Here is a 20474-nt window from a genome sequence, read left to right as displayed (position 1 = left end):
GAAGAATAGTACGAGTCAACAAACGGCGCGAAAAGATGACGAGGGTCGCAAGAACACGAGGAAAATATTTTCAGATTGAGTGTTACAATACAACAAACAAAGTGATAAATTAGGGTCGAAAAACAAGACTGTCACCTTTTATGCCGATAAGAACTGTTTTAAAAACCTCATCACGTGGAAATGAACAAACAGAAAGCTGAAAAATTAAAATTATTTTGAGGCTTTAAATCAGTTCGTCTCATTAGTTTTAAAAACTTTCAGTTGGAGGAATCAGAGTTGAAGAAAAATACCACCAGCACTGGAACTCAAGGAATTCTGCGGTCTGCGATCTGGTCGTGTTTAACACTTCTGTTGGAATGATTTCCAAATTGTTTTCATTCCCAGCAAACTCGCCCCAGTATAGATGGTTCAAATTCTTCTCCCCACGCTGCGCGTGTTTCTCAGTGAAAATGCTTCAGAATCTGACAGTTATTGTTATCGCTCTTTTCAAGCCAATTATTTGCCACGTATGTGGTGCAAATTGTGTTGATATGCTTGTATTAAGACTACTTTTGTCTTCAACACTTTTTTCGAGTTCCTCATTGAAGTCTTTTTTAACTCCCTTTCTGGGAGGTTTTTTAGCTCGAAATACAACGCAAATTTAAGAACTCCGACTCCATTGATTCAATGTCAGCTAATGTCAATGTTTCAGCACTCTTCGACAAACATGCAATTTAATGGCGAGTAGGAGTGCTCGTAAGTCTAGTGATGACGGCAATATTTATCTATACATATATTTTTTTTCCAACCTGTAAACACCAGCTAAACTCAAATAATGAAGTTTTGCACTAAATCTCGCAGTCATAAAACCTACATTTAATTCATCTTACTGCAACATTCTTTATTATTGAAAGTGCGGTGTTTTGCAAGGTTTTCCAGCCCTGTGAAGAGCCCTAAAATGACGAGAATTTTGACTTGTGTTTGATATTTCCAATCAGTTCCTGAACTTCACTCGCCTTTCGCGCCGCTCTGCCAAGTTGATGAATAAGGGCCTGTTTACATGGAGGCGGGGGACCCCAGGTAGGTGTGGTAACCCGCCTAGCCGTGGTCAAAAAATAAAACACGTTAACATGCAATCTTACAACCCCGGGGTGCTGAGGTGAGGTTTCTTGAGGTTGTTGTTGCGCTTGCAATTAGGGAGTTTGAGCATAAGCGTCCCAAGCTCACATCTCTAGAAAGACGAAAGATTAATTCTCGGACATGTATGTATTTATTCATGAAAGCGTCATGCGTTGTGTTACGCGGTTTTAGATTACGCGAGGAATTGTAGACTTAATAAGTTACAAGGAATAGTTTGGGAAACGAAATATGTTCGATTTACAACGCTTAATATTCCGATATGTGAACATTTTACACTCTTGTGTGTCCGTTGCGGTTTCTGGTGATTTCTGCCTTGAGACGGCTAGGAAATGCTCAAAGTTTTAAAACACGTGTTTAGCTTTTGAGGTTTTTGCCATGAATGCGACCCCGGCTAGGCGGGTTAGCCTACCTTGAGACGTTTACATGGCAAATTGTCACCCCGGCTGACAGGGTTACCATACCTGGCAGAAAGGGCCCACTGATCATGTAAACGTGATCAAGCTAAAATGAGAGATTATATGGAAAGGCGGGTTACCCCACCTAAGCGGGTTACCTCACCTACTTGGGGTCCCCCACCTCCATGTAAACAGGCCCTAAGTGGCGAGGTGTTGTTCACCATTCTCATCAGAGGTCATTCGCCGAATTTCCTTGTTAGTAATATAAAGGCCAACGGTGTTTATGTAATGAAAAGAAATCATACATAGCTGCTTGGAGATATGGAATTTCTCTTAACGTCTTCAACTTGTTATCTCACGAGTTAGCGCAGCGAACGAGAAGTTTGAAGAAAGATTCCCTAACTACGCACACCCATGTATTATTTTCTATTTAATTTGAAAGTGGCCATGATATCGTGGCCAGGAGATTAAAAAACAATTTAATATCTCTTGGTCGTGGCATATCAGGACAGTGACGAGATATCCGGCGTAGGATTGGAGGGATGTTAGATTGCGTTTCTGATTGTTTACTTGTAAGTACCGGCGACATATCAGGTCAAACGTTTCCTTATACCCTCCCACACATGTAAAGACACGGACGCATGAATAGAGCTGAAACAGACTTTTCTATCCATTACAAGTGACATTTCTAGCTCTATGCAGTCTGCCAAAATACTCCGTCCTGATTACAATTTCTTTCTGGGCTTGGGGTGGGCAATCAGACCGAATGAGAAAATTTGGGATTAATATGACAGTTTGTTGAGGCGCGGGAAGTTTTAATGAACAAAAACTCACCTATGACTTCCACGCTGATAGACATACAACCTAACAACAGTAGGCATATTCTCCATGTTTTCTTCTGTACATGTTTATAAGATGCTGACGAGGAGAACATGTTAAACAATTGAGAACTTCTTAATCTAGTGATCATTTCCTTTATTCTCATGACCTTACTGTTTGACTGAGGGGAGAAATTAGATGCTAATCATTCTTAGGGGTCAATGGTTAATGGATAGTCATCTAAAATAAACCACATTTTTTTATGATTTTTATTTACTTAGGCAGACGAGCTTGACAATATACAGCATTCTACACTTCCATTTGTAACCGTAAACAGCATCTTCATTCGTTTGTTCAAAATGAATCAAAAGAGATTGACTGATACATATAACTTATTTCATGTTCGTCCTCCTGTCTTCCTGTATTACGTCAGTAATACCGTTTTCCTTTTGATTTGTGCAAGCTTCTGCAAAATTTACTTATGAGTCAAGATAACAACAAATCCAAATGAATAAATAAATGAGCCAGATACACGTGCATCATCTGACCTGAGCACTTAGTACATGCGTGCAGTAGGGTAAATAAGATTTATGGCTTAGCATTGTTAAGTAACGCAGCCATCTACTAATTACATAGGATGTTATTTTTTTTTCTTTTGAGCAAATCATGAGTAAGATATCAATAGTAACTTCAGATTGAATACATATGATTCATGGCTTAGCATTGTAATACAACACAACCATCTACGAAATATATAAGAAGTTACCTTGTAATGAAACAGGTATGAGTAAGCTGTTAATAGTAACTTGAAATTAATGGTAACTTCAGATTGAGTAAATATGATTCATAGCTTAACATTGCTATTCGATACAGCCTGCTACTGAGTACTTAACTTCAAATTGAATAAATACGAATTATGGCTTAGCTATACAACAGCCATCTACGGAACTTATGTCATATTTATATGTTGTCAAGATTGAATTAAACAAATTGAATTAAACAAATCATAGCTAATAATATTATGGTAAATTCAAATTGAAAATTTGAATAAATATGATTCATGGCTTAGCACTGTAATATAACACAGCCATCTACTGAAAATCTCAGATGTTTAAGTTGTATTAAACAAATCATAAGTAAGGTATTGATAACAGCGTTAGATTAAATAGGATATGTGGCTTAGTAACGTGATACAAGACAGCCATCTACCCGGCGAATATATAAGATATGTAGGTTACGTTGAACATTAAGCTTAAGCGAGAAATCGATTGTAACTCTAAGTTTAGTAATTACTCAAATTAAAATTGATAAAAAGGGCTCTCCTATCTTTGATTCGGGTATCCGCCAATAAAGCAAGCACTGTTTGTCCATTTTAAAGTTCACTCTCGTTAATGAAGTGTTATCTGAAGTAATATTACTGCAAAGGACAGAGATGGGCCTCTTAAATAATTTTAAGTTATACCAATTCAAATCTTACCTACTGCTGAAGGGACTTAACATACTTTTGATCTCTGATAGGACATGTACAAAGTGTTACATATACAGTCGAAAACCTAACTAAACAACACATTGACACGTTTTTTTTTATTCATTTAGCCTATTGAATCATAATCCATATGTATCTGGTATAACACGACACGAGCACTTACATTTTCACATAAACCAACAGGCTCGTATTTTGACGCTATGTACGAAAACTACTGTTTGTTGAAGTATTTCAAAGTCATTACAGGGGCCAAATACCTACCTACGCAATCGATTTTAAAGTTCATTTGTTAAACAAGAAAAAAATGCAACACTTAAGGTACATGTACTTCTCTTACATAACGAATGCACTCATCTGAGAATACAGTGTTGTTGTTTACAGACTCGTTTCTTTTATACCATCGAGCGCTGGGTAAAAAAAATCAAGGTCGGGGTCATCATCAAACGTGGCCAGCGGTGCTCTTGGAGACTTTCGCCCAGAGGCTGCTGGGAGATTATCATCTGCTTGGTGTTTATCTGTTGCATAATCACATGACACAAGGAAAAAAAGAAGACACTCAGTCACTTACCGTGTGTTAAATACTTAAATTCTGCTTAGACTAATTCATAGCGAGATTGTTATAAATTGGGGCACCGTAGTACAACGTAAGCCTCGCAAAAGCGCTCCCTGTAACTGCCGAAAGAAAAACTGCTCCAAGATTTTCCAATGAGGAAAAATTCCTTCACTATTCGAATAAACCGCTGAACGTAGTTAAGCAGGGCAAGGGAGGTAACGAAATTGTAGAAACTAACAATTTGTTTAAGGTATAAAATGAAGAGAGATAGTTCACCAATAGTCCTCCAAATTGATGAAAATAATCTCAATATATCAAAGTTCTTTTTTTAAAAGAAGCAGAGGGTTGATAAACATACCCTTATTCACAATTAACTCGTCGCCTTCCCCAGCCTCATCTTCCATGTTATCTTCCTCTTGCTCTTCGCATTCTGTGAGTTCCTTTTCTAGTTGTTCTTTTTGTTTGTCAGGTCCATGTTCCATGTTATCTTCCGCTTCCTCTTCGCATTCTTTGAACTCGTTTTCTGATTCTTCTTCTTGTTTGTTAGGTTCGTCTTTCAGCTCTGATGGGTCTTCGTGGTCTTCCTCGGGTTTTTCTTCTTGTTCAGTCACAGCTCTCTCCTCGGGCTCTTCATGCTCGGCCTGCTCAGCGTTTTGCTCATGCTCACTTTGATCTCTCGATTCGTCGTCGTTGTCATCGCTGTCATCACTCTCTGCGTCTTGTTGGATTTGAACTGTAAAGAAAAAAGTTTAAAAAAATAAAAAGTGGATTGTACCACGGGTGCTACTTCCTTTAGTACCATTTTCAGTATATCATTTAAAATCAAAGAGTATATCATAACATTTTATTGATCTTGTGCACTGTTGTTTGACATAAACTCTAACGAAAGGGCAATAGTCTTTATTGGAACAAAAACTTGGGTAGCAGCTCTTTCAAGAAAGATAAATAAGTTAACAACGATTGTTAAGCATTTTCTTCATTAAACATCCGCGGCATTTATTTTAAATTTAACCAGGTAACCCTGGCGTTTATACGAGTCGAGACGGCTATTGACGTGATTTAGTTTCCTGTCACTTTACGCCGATTTTTCTTCGCTCATCCTCCGACTTCAAGGAGTAGTCGGTCAATACGGCACGAATTTCACTTTTTCCTGTCGTAAAAACTTGTCACTCGTTATTCTACAGGGATTACTCTTTTTCCTTTGAACATTTTCTTGTATAAATTTGACAACAGTGCTCTTTAATCAAGTGTAGTTACTTGAAAGTGAGACTTAAACTAAAGGGCGGAACCTCGATTTAAACCTCAATTATACGCTTACGGCGTTCAGATCTAAATAAGCAGTTTCGCCTAGACGTTTCAATCAAGAAAATACGTAAAACTGTTTTCATATTTTCAGCTTTGCCCATTCATTCTTCATAGCATTCTGTCTCTCTTCGTTTCAGATTTACCCGAGCGATTTAGGAAATCGAGCGACTTTCCCCCATGTTTACTTGAGCCGAGTAAATATTTCATACCTTCTTCGATGACTTGCATTTCAACGCCCTGATCTTGGCCTTTGGAAAACAGCAATGACGTTAGTCAAACATACTCGAATACTATTTATCTTCATCATTATAAATATCAGTGATTTGTGGATGGGTGAATCATGTACGAAGATATAATCAACATCACCAAAGATAGTCATTTTTTTCCTTTTTTTTCTTTAAAAGATAATCATGCAGAAGTGCAACAGAAGCCAGAAGGTAATCACGTGACAATAAAATTTAATCAGACAGGTACTTAATCCTTAATCCTTAGTCCTTATTTCCGGAGGATGATTTTCGATAAATTTACCTTCATTGTTTTGATTTCGTCCACACTTTTCCACCAAATAGCTCCAGAACTGTTGGAATTTAGCCTTCAGAACACGTCGTACCTAAATGCAAGTCATCAAGAACAAAGAGCAAAACAAAACAAATTGGAATACTATGTGTACTGATTGGTCAAACACCTATGGTTCTCTGAACCGATCAATCTTGATCTAATTTTTAAAAGTAGTTGGGTAATAACTCTCTTTGGATGTCTGTGAGAAACTCGCAAAGTTCAAAAGTCCCTCGCTCTCGGCTGGTGATTCAAAACTTTTTGAAGTTCTCCCAACATCGCGCGTGGGATGTTCTGCCGATAAACCGAGCGAGAGTCCTGTCCAATGCTTAAATGATCAATATGAAGGTTTCAACCAGTCAGAGTACTAGTCACTTATGCTTAGTAGGTCACCCAGAAACAGAACCGTTTTTGTTAGTTAGGGCTCTTTTTTTTTTCCGTGCGATCTTTTCACTTCACCGGAAGTGTTATTACTTGACACAAACAATTTTATTTTTCGTTAGTTACGCAGTTTTTAGGCACGTATAGAAAAATTTAAACACTGCTTGTATCTTAGTAAGTAGCATAATAAGGCTGGTATACCTAATGCCGAGCAACGCGAAAATGTTGTCGTTCTAGATGACCGGACAAGGTACGGGAATTATATAATCTTTATTTTTTAACTGGTTAGTTAGTAATAGCACCCTCTGAGTTCTACAACTTCCACTACTCAAAAGGATGACAAGTGAAAAAACCAAAAAAAAATTTTATTTTAAAAAAATTACTTCAACGACGTTTTGAAGTAAACGTAATAAGTTTACGCGGCGTTTTTTTGGCGAGACTTTTTTTTATGGGAAATGGTTTCTTTTGGCAGATTAAGAACAGTCGGAAAAATATTCAAATATCAAAACCCGCTAAATTTCCTTGCAAATTGGAATGTATTTTCTTTTTAACTAGTTCTTTTGATATTCTTCACGAGATAGAATAAAATGTTTATGAAAGTATCCTTTAAACTTCAGCTGATCAAGCTGCAGCAAGAAGTTTAAGCAAAGATATGAAGGTTGCAAGTTACTACCTGTACTGTTGATAAAGTGTAGAGAATGGGATTGATGGCAGAGTTAACCGGCAGAACAAAGACTGCGATCCAAACTGCGAGGTCACCTGGTGTACGGAAGGATTTTTCCAAGAGCGACCTCATTCCAATCGCCACAATAGGCATCCAGCAGACACAATCTGTAAGAACAATGAAGAACACCCTTTTGGCGAGCGAGGCCTCCCTCCTCAGATCAGCTGCCCTTGACTTGGCTTTCATTCTCCTCTCTCTTTCGGTCCCTTGCTTAGCCATGCGCCTACTTGATGCGCAGGTCTTATAGATTATCATCGTATATGCCACGACGACAAAGAGCAAAAGGCTAAAGTTTAAACCAACAAACATGGCAACAGAGTACTCCCAGCCCGACGGCTTATCAGTGGAAAGTTGCAATGGCAGACATACAACTGATCTACCATAAAAGTGATGACCTTTCTGGCGACTACCGAAGTAGTCGAAGCCCACCGTGGGAATAAATGCAATTGTGCCACCAACAATCCAGATAAGGAAGCACAAAAGGTGCGTAACCTTAAGTGTAAGGGACTTTCCACGATAGGGGAACAGAACATTTTTCATTCGGTCGGCGGAGAGCAAACAAATCGTCATTACAGACACCTCACTTGACAACACGGCAATGGCACCTGTTATCTGACATGTCAAACTTGAACGCCAGTAATAGTCATGCAAATAATACTCCCCTGCCCAAATGGCATCCACCACACCTATGGTTATGAGGTAGACACCCATGAGTCCATCAGCCCCAGCCAAATGTATCAACATGATGGACTGTATCTTGTTTTTCTTCTTCGTCTCCCTAAACACCAACCGCCACACAATGACAAACACAGCACCGACCAAAGACATAATTCCAACCACCCAGAGGCACTCCCTTGGGGCTCGATTTCTGAACAAAGTTTCACAACTGGCGAAGCTGTCGACATAAGCAAAGTCGCAATCTGCGTCCTGCTTCGTCAAATGGCAACACATCAGGTTGGTGTCTACAGTCCTACGGTTCATAAAAAGAGTTCAGATGAGCAACAAAAGGGGAAAAAAAGACAAATTTGATCCGTCACAGGATCTAAACTTGCAAGAAAATGAAAGTGTAATAGTAATATAGTCAGTGCAGTATAACTAGGCACTGGCAAATGAAATTTTTCAATTTTAAACTCCTCGCGTTGAGAACGTTCCACTTGACTTACGCAGTTATTAGATACTTCATGTTTGAAAAGAAACCCTCCGGTAGTTCTCGCATTTCGTTGTAATGGAAGTACCTGCAAATTTAAGGAAAGCAATTAAGGCGAACTTTGCTCGCTAATTCTTGATAACATCGATATCTTTAGCCTATTAATCAGAACAATTACAAATTCCTCAAATGTTATTGGTGCATCCACAACTTCATTTTTCACTTATCATTCTGTACAATTGTAATCGGACAGTTGAAGCAGCCACTCGTACTAACTCCACTCAGCTAATCCACCAATCACAGGAATGATCGAGATAATCATAGCAACAACCACTTAACCAAAGAAAAACTGGGGAATTTCCAAAATGGAGGAATTTTTGACTGAAGAAATTGTCTCCACTGGAGATAATTATTTTAGGTGCGTTTTTTTTTTCGGAAATTCAAGTGGTTATGATAAATTGGTAACAGGACCTCTTGTAGTTCAATTCTTTCCTTAATCATACTCGTGATTAACAAATCGGACTCCCGCCTCGCGGTCGTCCGATTTTGCTGATCACTTGTATGATTACAGATCGAATTGGACTCCACTCGGTCTTATCACCGTTATGTATTAATCAGTTTTTCGGCTCTCTCTTGTTCCTTTTCCTGCCCAATTCTCAACAGCTATTTGAAAGATAACTAACACCGAAGACGGATAACTCGTCACTGAGTTTGTAAAACATACTTACACAGGCTATGCCGAAGTGTCTTTATTTGTTATATTCATATGCTGTTAATCCTCCAATGAGCACCTGATGCGCTCATTTCAAATTCAGGTAGAAAAGATGGGTCACTCATAACAGAGAGGGTACTTTATGGGGAGGGGCCCTCCCTTAAGTTTTTCCCCAACTTTTTCTTGTGACCAGATATGATCGTCCCAAGGAGTATAACATTTGGGCGTAAATAAAAGTATAAATTGTGCATTAATGTACAAAGCTGATCGATAATAGCGGCACAGTTGGTACTCTTAGTATATCAATGGTGGTATGTATGTGAAAATTGTTTACTCCATTTTCCCTTCTTAAACAATTCGGCCAGTGGTATGATCACTTGTACATTCATTAAAATGGGGGAGGGGTGCCTATCCGTGAGTTTACAGCACGTGAAGGTCGCACCAACAATATCTGTCTCCCTTGAACTCAAAGTAGTTTGAACACACCTGGAATATTATCAGTTTACTCATACTCACAGGAATCGAATACTTGGGGCGACATCTTTGAATTGTTCGTTGGTAACGGTGCGGATATTGTTGAAATAAAAGCTCCTACAGAACGATGAAACAATGAAAAGTGTAGAGCGTCAACTGATTATGACTGCATTAAAGCGTAAATTAAAACCACACTGGACAGAAAATTAGTCAAGGATGGAAGGCAATATCTACCATTTGTTCAAATGTTCTGCAACGAGAAAAGAACCTTACCGTACATTAGGCAGTGCGTCATACAGTAATGTCACATAAGTATTTTTACGAATTTTCATTTTTCTGAGAAGTTCTTCAAAGTGACAGTTAAGTTATCAAGAATGAACAAAACATTCTCTATTTAAATCGCAATCGATAGTACGGTTCCAGATCTATTTTATCCGCGTGGCCGATGCCGATTTAAGTAACCCCATGAGTATTGTCATGTTTACCCTCGAGAGGTTTTCACGCTAGAAGTCTTTGTAAACTCAGTGTTTGAATCTGGAAGGGGATACCTTGTTTTTGGTGGTTAAAGAGACCTGGTGTCTCTCAAGGTTTTGTCTGATTTGCCTTTTGGTGGTTCACTCTTCTTCTAGTTAATATGATCTCTTAGTCAGCCCGTTTTCACTTTCACAATCGTAATATTTCGTCGTCCATCACACATGGTTTTGATCATAAGGTATGATCTGTTCTCGGGGGTAGAAGATTGTCCGTGTTTTTGGTCTGGAGCTTTGTAGGCCTTTTGATTTACCTGAGCCGAACTCGTCGCAGATAATGGAGATTCCTAACATTGCTATAATTGCATCTTCACGAGACCCTTACTAATTTTACAGTACCTCGTTACCGTTAATCAGAGGATAGTTTAGAAACAGTTACTTACATAGCCATTATGTTTTTCATGCCTTTAAAAACTTCACGTGGCAGGTAGTTAATGTTGTTTTCGTAAACAGCCCTAGAACAACATAGAGGGCACATCATTATTATCAGAGATATAGAAAAATTTAAAGGTAAGCACGTATTAACATAAAATTTCTTCCTATCTTCATTGATTCTTAAATGCCCTCTCCTTACGACATCTTCAAGAGCTATCCGATATTGAAAACATAGTAATAAAGTGAAAAACAAAAACAAAAAAACAAAACAAAACCTCCCAGCCGGAAAGTTAGACTAATATGCAATTACTAATATGTTACCTTGCTGAAAATGTCAAAACTTAGTGCATGCTAGTATTTGGACTTCTATAAAAGCATTGTTTCACTGATCCGTTGATTTTTCTCGGGGGTGAGGGAGAGAATTGCTACATCTCTAATTCTCTTCTTTTTCTGTCTTTTTCTGGAGAAATCCGAGGTGGCAGTTGCTATCTTGGATGGATGACAAAGCATCTTTTTCAGAATTCTGCTAAGGTTTCTGAGGTTTATCCAATCAAAGTACACTAGCTTAAAAATTTAGCGAACTTTGGGCAAAAGTGGTGGGAGGAGGAAAGAAAGGTCTATTCGCCCTACTGATCCTCTGTAAAACTAAAATAATCATGAATACTTGTATTTTCGAGAGTTACTCCTTCCTTGTTTTTGCAGTTATATGTCCTCCAACCGAGAGTAGAAAAAAGAAGCTGAACAATTCGGCGAGCGAATGAATATCAATTAAAGTTGGTTAAATACATATTTGGTCAAGAATAGTTCCTTGTGTAGTCAGGTATGATTTCTATCGAATGCTTACTTACAGTTCTTCCAGTTTGGACAGGCCTTGGAACTGATCAGGTGACAGGTGTACGAGGCTGTTGTTATACATGTATCTACACAATAAAATGCACCAGGCGCTCGGTATAATTACAGAGTCTTTGATGGGGGGAGGTATTTATTGACCTTAATGATATTTGGCAGCAGAGAGCTGACTGCTAAACTTATTGATTCTTAAGTAACCTTGACTCAGCATAATCTTTTGAGGACCTCGAGACTAATTTAGTCCCGAACCCTGTCTTATATTATAGAAACTGTTTCATCCTTAATTAAAGTCAGTCGAATTAAACATGCTTATTATGGAAACCTCCTTCGAAAGCTTATTAGCGCCTTGGTATTCGGCAAACTGTTCTACTGCTCATCAGTGTGTTCCAACACTTCCTGGAAAAACATCCCATAAATGTATTTAGACCAAAACTTTGCCACGTGTACTGTGACAAGAACAATTAAGTTGCATCGTGTTCCGCCTTCACTGAAAGGGCTATGCTGGCCGCCAGGTAAACAATGGTTAAACCTTGGTAACGCTATTGTGACATGTAATTTCATGAATGATCAGACGTGCACCCATTTACGAAAACGTTTTGAAAGCCGCTAAAGAATTTTAATACATTTTTCAAGAAGAATAACAATCGATCGTTACAGTTTAATTTGGGTTAATCATCAATTATCAGCGATCATTTCTAGCATATGGTCCTTGTCAAGCCCCAAGGGAAGGGTGCTGTTAAAGTATTGTAGGGGATGTGTTTTATTATATTTTGTTCTATCACCTTAAACATTTGAACCCTGGTAATTCTTAGTTGATGGCATCTCTTTCCAAAGTGGATGTTTATTTTTAACTTTTTACGCAATCATTTAACATCCTTAAACAAACTTTTAAGTCATAAGAAGATGCCAGAGAAATAGTCCGTATCCAAGCTGATACTTTGGTTTTGGCCAACGCTACCTTTAACTAGTGCTTATTATACAAGACACGTACTGAGCCAGTTATATCACAAACGTGAATCACTTACAATATTTTCAACTCGGAGAGGTTTTTGAACCTTGGCAAGCGCTGAAGTTTGTTACTGGAGAGTAAGCTGTGAGTGATATATAAAATGAAAAAAAAGTCAGTTGAAATAGAATTTGAAGTTCTTGGAAAGGTTCTTGTTCTCTCCAAACAGGCAGGTCTTTAACTTTAATGAAATGAAACCCAATTGGTTCTAGCAAAGCTATTTTGAAGACTTACAAAGTTCTAACCATTTTTTCTGAGTACATAAACTGTTTACTCTTGATCCTGAGAATTTAGGCAAAAGATACCATTTGCACGTTCATTGTTAACATGGGCGTTTTCATATCATGACGTCACTTTTCAATACTGATGCACCAAACTATAATAAGTCACTTACATCACAAATCAATCTTAACAGAGTTCCCTGGTTACTCAGCCAAGAAATTATAGTCACAAGTCACGTGAAGCAAAAGGCTGTGTGAGACAATTGAATTTAATATTGACCTCTTTTTTTTTCAATTGTTCTCGATGACCAACTCCACCAAAGTTAGCATTATATAAAGGCAGTACGCATCTTGAAATAATAAAAAAAATCTTAATTCACAAAACTCTGTTTTTAAAATGGTTACATTGCATAAGTTTACTTCAAGCTCTATGAAAAACTGTACATCATAATTCCCTTTGCTGTGGAGTTTGTAGGGAATGCCACTTACAGCTTTTTCATTTGAGTCAGGTTGCCAAAAACATCCATGGGCAGACGCTGAATTTCGTTGTTTGATAAATCCCTTAGAGTATTTATTGAGATAACAGTAAGCTAAATAACAATTCAAGAACTTAAATACTATTTTAAGAATTGACTGATATCCCGCTACTTAGGTTTTCTGGTATGAGCTAAACAAGAGCCAAACGAGCCAACCAGTTTTATATACCTCAACATGTTTTTAGATATAAATTTTGCGAATAGAGACATTTTGAATACCCCTTACCCCCCAGATAATGGCCAGGAATCACCAATATGTATGCAGCAGATTCACTCAGTGAAGAAATAACTCCATGCAGTAAAGTGAGAGATCTTTCTTTTAACACTAAATAAAACCCACTAAGTGAATCAATTCATCACGTTGAAGCAGAAATAAGCAAACTCTTCAAGTAGATAAAGACCACCATCATTAACTATGTATATTGGACCTGTAACTTTGCTTTTCTTTTTTTTTTACAATTAGTTTTACTTACAGTTCCGTCAGATTGATATTATTGCTAAGTATCCCACGGGGCAAAAACTGCAACTGATTGTAGGACAAGTCCCTAGCAATGAAATAATCGGGGAGCGAAGTGAACAAAACTTGTCAAAAGTTGCCGTTAACAGTTAAGTAATGGGACAAATGTCCTTAACTAAATTAGTTTTCGATTGCTATAAATAGATGTTATGTCCACTATTATGTGCATCGAATTTATTTGAACCGTATCAAGAAAATGATTTTGATATGTGTCGACTTTGACCTTTCCATCGAAGATTTCTGTATTTCTCATCCAACAAATTTTTTTTAAACAACACTTCACGAAAACTTTTCAATCATTATACCAAAAAACAGTTTTATACAGGCTAGTTTATCGACAAACTTAATTTTGAATGCAAGATGTTTGACTCACCATGTGACAAGGCACTCATACTCGATGAATCAATTAAAAAAAATTTAATAAGCTGAATTATATATGCATTTTTATTGATCCTAAGTGATGATATTTTGGTGGAGGCACCCCCTAGATAACGTCACTATTAACAGCTTTCTGTTTCTTCATTATCATACAAATAGATTCCTTGTGGCTGATTGTTCATTCAATTAAAGATAACAGAAAACGTGTTTGGTGTTTGATGTTTGAGACAACGTGTAAAATTAGAGAATCACAAATTCCCCCCCCCCCCCCCCCCGCCCTACATCAGCAAGCTCGTCATTCAACTGGCTGTGTATTCCCTGATAGGACTGTCCCGATTGCGCTTGGCAACTTTTGAGCACCTTTTGAGTTTAGGAGCAAGTTTTTGCCATTCTAACAACCTAGCAATTCGTGCCTTTTGAGCAATTTTTCTGAACAATATAGGTTTAGAGCACATATCGAGAACGAAAAAGCCAACGATTTCATCGAAAACTTTGAGAGTTTTATGGTTTAGACTCTGAGAATGCAATCGGTAGAGCTAGTTTCATTCAATTTCCTTCATATCGTTCGGCAAAGCGTCTAATGAACCATGTGTTTCGTTCCTTTAAACTCAAGAGTATATATAAATTTGGCTCATATTTGCAAGCAACTCTTTAAATCTTAGTTTCAAGCTATTTTTCTTGACCTATGTTTGCATTTACTGAGAAGAACGAAAAATTAAGCTTCAATTTATGTTTATAGAAAAGTATCAAGAAATTTAGGTGGCAACTTTCAAAATTCAGGTGACAACCTTTTTGGACTTTTAGCCATTTTTTCAGAATTTTTCTAGAGGTTCGGTGAGAACCTTTCCAACATAATACGGGCACAATCGGGACAGGTCCACTCCCTGATAACTGACAGAATCTACTTTAATCGGTGAAAACTGACCATTCATTATCATTAGACGTTCAGTGATATTAATCTTTTACTTCAAATTTGCGAAGATTAATAGATTTATTCTTAACAATTCAGTGCTATGTTTTAAACTAGTTGATAACAGTGGATGTCATACAAACGCAATGTACAGAATAGTGATATCTCTAAAACTTTTGGAAAAAATTGTTACTTACAATTCTTCCAAGTCAGACAAATCAAGAAATATTTCACGTGATAGCTCTTTCAACTGATTGCCGCCCAACCGCCTGCATTGGGAGAACAACAATATAGTTTTAAATTTAGCAAAATGTATTGAATTACGGTTTGCATGGGTAATCACATGATTTCTCATTGAAGCTTGTTTAAATAAGCGTTTAAATAAGCACGAACACATTTTTCAGACGAACAAAAGCCTCTTTGATTAGTGCAAATTTTAGTTTGAAAAATTAACAAGTAATATAATATAAAAGAAAAAAGGAAGAAAGAAGATCAAAATAAGGGAAATTTTGACACCGCACGCTGCTATTTTATTTGAGATGCATCCAAATGATTGGCCGAAACAGATTACAGCGTTTGTTAAGGTCAAACTTTATCAAGACTTTCATTCAAAAGTCATTCAGCTGTAAGCTTGAAAGCGTGTGCAGATTGATTTTAAACCATTCAAAAACGTTCTGAAGAAAATTCACTGTGCAGTGATCAGCAAAAGTGCCCGGCTTGTACTGGTCTATCAGATTCAAACTCAACTATTAAAGCTTAGCATCTGTTAGAACTTGACCGTCGCTTTCAAATCCTTGGTGCGCGCTTTGAGCGGCCAAGCATGAGAGAAACTTGTCAGTTTTTAAGTGTCATCACCATGGTCTGTTCTTCTTGATACCTCATTATAGATGTGGCTGCATTCGCAGAGACTTCAAACCCGAATGTGAAAGTAGAAATTGGTTTTTCCTTCGATGCTGCTCATAATGGGCCGGCTCCTGCATTGTGATTCGTGACCTTTTCCATCCTTTGTTGAAGGCTACTACCCACCCCAATTGTTTTCATCACGTTGCATCATTGCTGTATTTACGCTCAACGGTTGGCTTTTAAAGCAGACATTGTCATTCAAATTTCAGTTCCGTTAGACACTGAGGTAGAAAATACCCAGCCATTGCATATTTAGAGGTCCTCGCTAGACAAACCGCTTGAAGAGAGCTACCGGAAACCTTTTTCTACCAGGCTGGAAATCTATGTTCTTACTCCAAAGCCCGCCCTGTCTCGTCTTTTTTGGACCCTCTGTAAACGGCACGAACTCCACGCGTTCGTCATTTTTTCATAGTTGAGTCATCTTACTTCATTCCACGATGCTCTTAACGGCCACGGGAACCAAAAGATAGCATTTAAAGCCACCACATGGCAGAAATAAGAGCGTGTGGAGTTTTAGAACCAAAAGTTTCTGCCTTCCATGGCACCTTCTCTTCCTCTTCAGTAAAACTTGGCGCTTTATACGGACGTCTGCTTTTGTTATGGACCTCTCATATTCTGACTTGTACATCTAATTACCTGTCGAGTGTAGCTATCATCCCTTTTAGGCTATTTAACTCGTATTTTCAATCATTTTTGGTTTTAGAAACTTTCAAGTGATTTGTTTCATTCGCTGGCTTTTTTTCCACGATCCTGTTGTCATTATTTTTCGCGGCTTAAAACCATGTTTTCACACATTCAGCCCCGAAGAAGCTCTCTTAATTGCCGCTCTCGCTAAGAGCGGTCCTCTCGACTACCCGTTTGCCCATGAAAAGGGTTTAGGGCACATGTTTCAAAAATAGTTAAAAGTTAAAATTCTCACTAAAATGTAAAATTCTTCGGTCCATTTAAATAAATTTCGATTCTAATTCGTTACACTAACTAATTTTGGTTTCAATTTGTAGAACTCGCGAAACAGGCTATATGGGAAGGGGGAAAATTTGCACAATCACGTCACGCAATATATCAAGCCGGGTTTGTCAAGTTGATTTTGATGTTAGCAGGGAAATGTCGAGTTTGTCGCTCAAAACCGTTGTGGTCCATAGGACCGTAACATTATTAATGACGGAAACAAGTTTGCAGAAAGGAGGGCTAGCTCATCGGGTTCCGTGAACTAAATCTCGGGAGAAACTGCAAGAATTGTTTCAGAGTGTATGCGTGTTGTTTTGTAAATATAAACACTGTAACCTATTTTAACTTGTTTTTGTGTCCTTTTAAGCAACGCGATATGTCTGTTATGACCAGAGTGCCAAATTCCATTCTTTAATTTTGATCTTCTCCACACTGTGCGTAGTCCATGACCTGATATTTCTACGTAAATTATCGAGAAAGCGTCTTCCGATCACCTTTGTCTACTTTTTAAGTCACGCAAGCGCGCAAGCCGATCACGTTTACGCAACGTTTTGTAGGACAACTCGGCATCTAATCTCCATTCAGTTGCTATGAAAACCTAAAATCCTCAACGTAGAAAATGAACGAACGAAGTTTGAACGGTCAAAAGGAGATCTTGGCTCATTTTCAGAATCATGCAAATGATCTTTGACACGAGCGCAATTGAGCAAACACATAAATTTTCGTTGTTTTTAAGAAGATGGTGGATGGAAGCTAGAGATATACCCGCGGGTTAAAGGCCATCCGAGACCTCATTGGTGTATGAAGTATGCACTGATATGCTTTTTCAGCCCGATTAACGTCTGCATTTTGAGAATTCTTTCGTACAAAGTAGTGAATTTTTGATATGCAAATTAAGGTCGAGGAGAAGGGTCTCCTCTGATCACGCTGGTATGAAAAATACTTCAGCTGAAGTTTCCATATTTTGTCTGTAAACTAAATGAATACATCTTGTAACTTGTAGCGTGATAGAATTCCGTGAGCTACATTGTTGCAGTTGCTGCGCGCTGGACAAAATCTTTGAAATGTACACTTTCGATCGCTGTCCACAGAGGTGGTCTGGCCAAAAATCATTTTTGGCTTGTGGCGACGCAAAAAAAGAGAATTGGAGAACAACTAAACTATATTTGAAACATTTGTCCTAAACACTTTTCATGGGCAAAAAATAAAAGAAAACTTTTTTCCGACGGGAAGTCGAGAGGACCGCTCTCAGCGAGAGCGGCACTTTAAGTGCTACTAGGTACGTGCAAACACAACTTCTTGTGTGCGGACAAGTCGGCCGTTCTTCTCTCACATCTGCGAAAGAAACTTTTCTTTTATTTGTTTTTGTTGATTTCGCTTGTTTTTAAGCCAATCAAAGCTCATTTGTAATTTTAACCTTGCGTTTCAAATTTATAAACGTGTTACATGAGAAATGCAACCTTTTGTAGCTGATCAGAACTGTGTAATAGTTTCGTGCACCTACTATACAATTATCAGTGTAACAAATTAGAAACTAACTATGAATTGATCACGGCAGAAAATATTTTCAGAAAGTCGAGCCAAAGAAGTAGAATTCTGTGATAAACAGGACAATGTTGTCCTCATTAAAGGCTAGGCAAGAGGTTCAGTTTGTCACTTACCGAAGTTCATATTTTCTTCATGACTATCCAGTTTAAATGGACAAGGCAATTTTATCTCATTTGACTCTGACTAAAATCGCACTCATCTTGAATGAAGTCAATGTTAACTCATACATCATTTCCACCACCATTTCATGACTACTTCCATAGGGAAGATCTTAGAGTATAAACCACGCTCGGGTTGTTTGTAGTTTTAGTAAGGTCAAAGCGGGTAAAATAAATTCTTCCTTTTAAGTTATTTTCTTCGCCTTTCAACCGTTCCTGCGATCCAGGACGACTCAAACAAAACTAAGGTCAGCAATGACGATTAAGTGATAGATGCATTGTGTCTTACTCCTTTGATAGTTCATTCAGTTGGTGATCGACTCCTGATCAGAGATTGCAATTGACACTGAAGCCCGCTGGTTACAGGTGAATGTGCCACTAGAATATTCGGGTGGTGCAAGTGGACTAACTGAAACGAGCTTTCCATGCTGAAATGTTGGTCATTTCTTAAGTTCAGGTTTTATTCGAATTTCATATATGTATAAATGAAAAAATTTTCGCCGCATAGTTAAACAATTTAGTACCACTCACAGATATTTTAGCTTATCCTGCCCCGCAAACAAGTTTTCAGGTAACTTTTTGATGTTGTTGTTTCCCAGCCACCTGTAAGATGCACAATTCTTTTCTTAGCTTCAGTCTGTCAAGCCATGTAATCAGTTCTGTCTCTGAGGGTAAGCTTTAGAAATCTACTTACAGTATACTTTCAACAAAGACAGTTCTAAACATACATTAATTAATAGACGGTAATCGTGAAATTGATGATTCCTGTTTTTTGAGATATCTATTCTGTGGTTTCAGTGAAATCCCGTCCGATTCTGATAAATATTGATGGGACATGGAAATGAAACCTTGGTTGATCTTTAAACTTCTTCTGAAAAAAGCAGCCTCTTTGAGGGCTATAAAATATCGATTAGTCGTCCAGCTGGTGAGAAAGTCAATGTTTTCGGGGGGGAAGGGAGGGGGGTTGGAGTGGGTGTCTGGGTGTCAAGCCCCTGTCCTTAAAAATTTGTTATAGAAGATTTATACTAGCATTTATAAAATAATTCAAATAATACGCGCGCTCGGATTGGCCATAAAACTATTTTACATGAGCGTATGTAAACACATACTCGATAAACACATACAAGATAAGCTGGAAACCGCTCCGCTTCGCGTCGTGGTTTCCTACGCTTATCTCGTGTTCTCCCAACCTCCCGCGTGTTTACATCAGGCTGTGTAAACACGGAAACTATTTTACATTTCTTCATTTTAAGTTTTTAAATTTAGTTTGCTAGTTGGAGTTCAATTTCATTTTCAAACAAAACGCTAAAAAATTGTTTGGGAAAATGGGAAATTAATCCAACTCAGCGGCAGTCAACTGTCTAAAGCTTCAAGATGAATTACTTACAGATCGTATAACTTGAAACGGTGGAATATATCAGGAGGAAGAGTCTCCAGCTTGTTGAAGTCCAGGGTTCTGTGTAAAAAGATACTAACATCAGGAGAGCAGCGGATACGTTAGAATCTTAAGACGACAGAACATTTTGGACTTTTAAAGACATGCCTCAATAGTTCGTCTGTCATCTTAAGTTTAATTTTTTTTTATCTTTGAATCGTTTTACTTTTGCACTTTTTCACATTTATACTCTGAAATGATTGGACTGAGATGTCTGAAAAAACTGTCGAAACATGTATTTCAGAATCATAATTATTGTTTCTTTTCTTAAAATGTAATGTGCCTTCTGACAGCGTCGATGACCTCTAAGACTTTTTGAAATAAGTTTTGAAGCTACAAGTCCGAACTACAAGAGGTGCATGTGTCCACGTCTCATATGAATTTGCTTTCATGACAGTCGTAAGTACAAATTTTTTTAAGGGATTACGATTAATTTTTTTGCCCATTGAACTTTTGACCGTTAACTATAAGTCGAGCTTCTGAGACCTCA

The 20474-nt window shown here is 37.9% G+C and overlaps 1 protein-coding gene across 1 annotated transcript; it reads right to left on the bottom strand.

The window, feature by feature from the left end:
• Nucleotides 1–3938: 3938 nt before the first annotated feature.
• LOC149050699 (uncharacterized) lies at nucleotides 3939–20101 on the bottom strand. Its single transcript, XM_089198245.1, has 15 exons — nucleotides 19937–20101; nucleotides 19081–19152; nucleotides 15190–15261; nucleotides 13661–13732; nucleotides 13141–13212; nucleotides 12450–12515; nucleotides 11424–11495; nucleotides 10584–10655; nucleotides 9713–9787; nucleotides 8501–8572; nucleotides 7287–8307; nucleotides 6206–6287; nucleotides 5887–5925; nucleotides 4731–5105; nucleotides 3939–4334 (listed from the first exon to the last, which is right to left on the bottom strand). The coding sequence occupies exons 5-15, from the start codon at nucleotides 13176–13178 to the stop codon at nucleotides 4195–4197; spliced, it is 2052 nt and encodes a 683-aa protein (XP_089054371.1). The 5' UTR covers nucleotides 13179–13212; nucleotides 13661–13732; nucleotides 15190–15261; nucleotides 19081–19152; nucleotides 19937–20101; the 3' UTR covers nucleotides 3939–4194.
• Nucleotides 20102–20474: the final 373 nt, after the last annotated feature.

Source organism: Pocillopora damicornis, chromosome 2, assembly GCF_964200805.1.
Source record: "Pocillopora damicornis chromosome 2, jaPocDami1.2, whole genome shotgun sequence".
Taxonomy (NCBI): domain Eukaryota; kingdom Metazoa; phylum Cnidaria; class Anthozoa; order Scleractinia; family Pocilloporidae; genus Pocillopora; species Pocillopora damicornis.
The sequence above is the reverse complement of the archived record's forward strand: the minus strand, read 5'-3'. Positions and strand labels throughout refer to the sequence as shown.

Coding starts and splice junctions, on each gene's coding strand:
- LOC149050699 (XM_089198245.1), bottom strand. CDS start 13,178: ATGGATGTTTTTGGCAACCTGACTCAAATGAAAAAGCT. Junction 10,656..11,423: donor CTGTCCAAACTGGAAGAACT/GTAAGTAAGCAT, acceptor ATGTTGTTCTAG/GGCTGTTTACGAAAACAACA. Junction 8,573..9,712: donor GCCCCAAGTATTCGATTCCT/GTGAGTATGAGT, acceptor TTAAATTTGCAG/GTACTTCCATTACAACGAAA.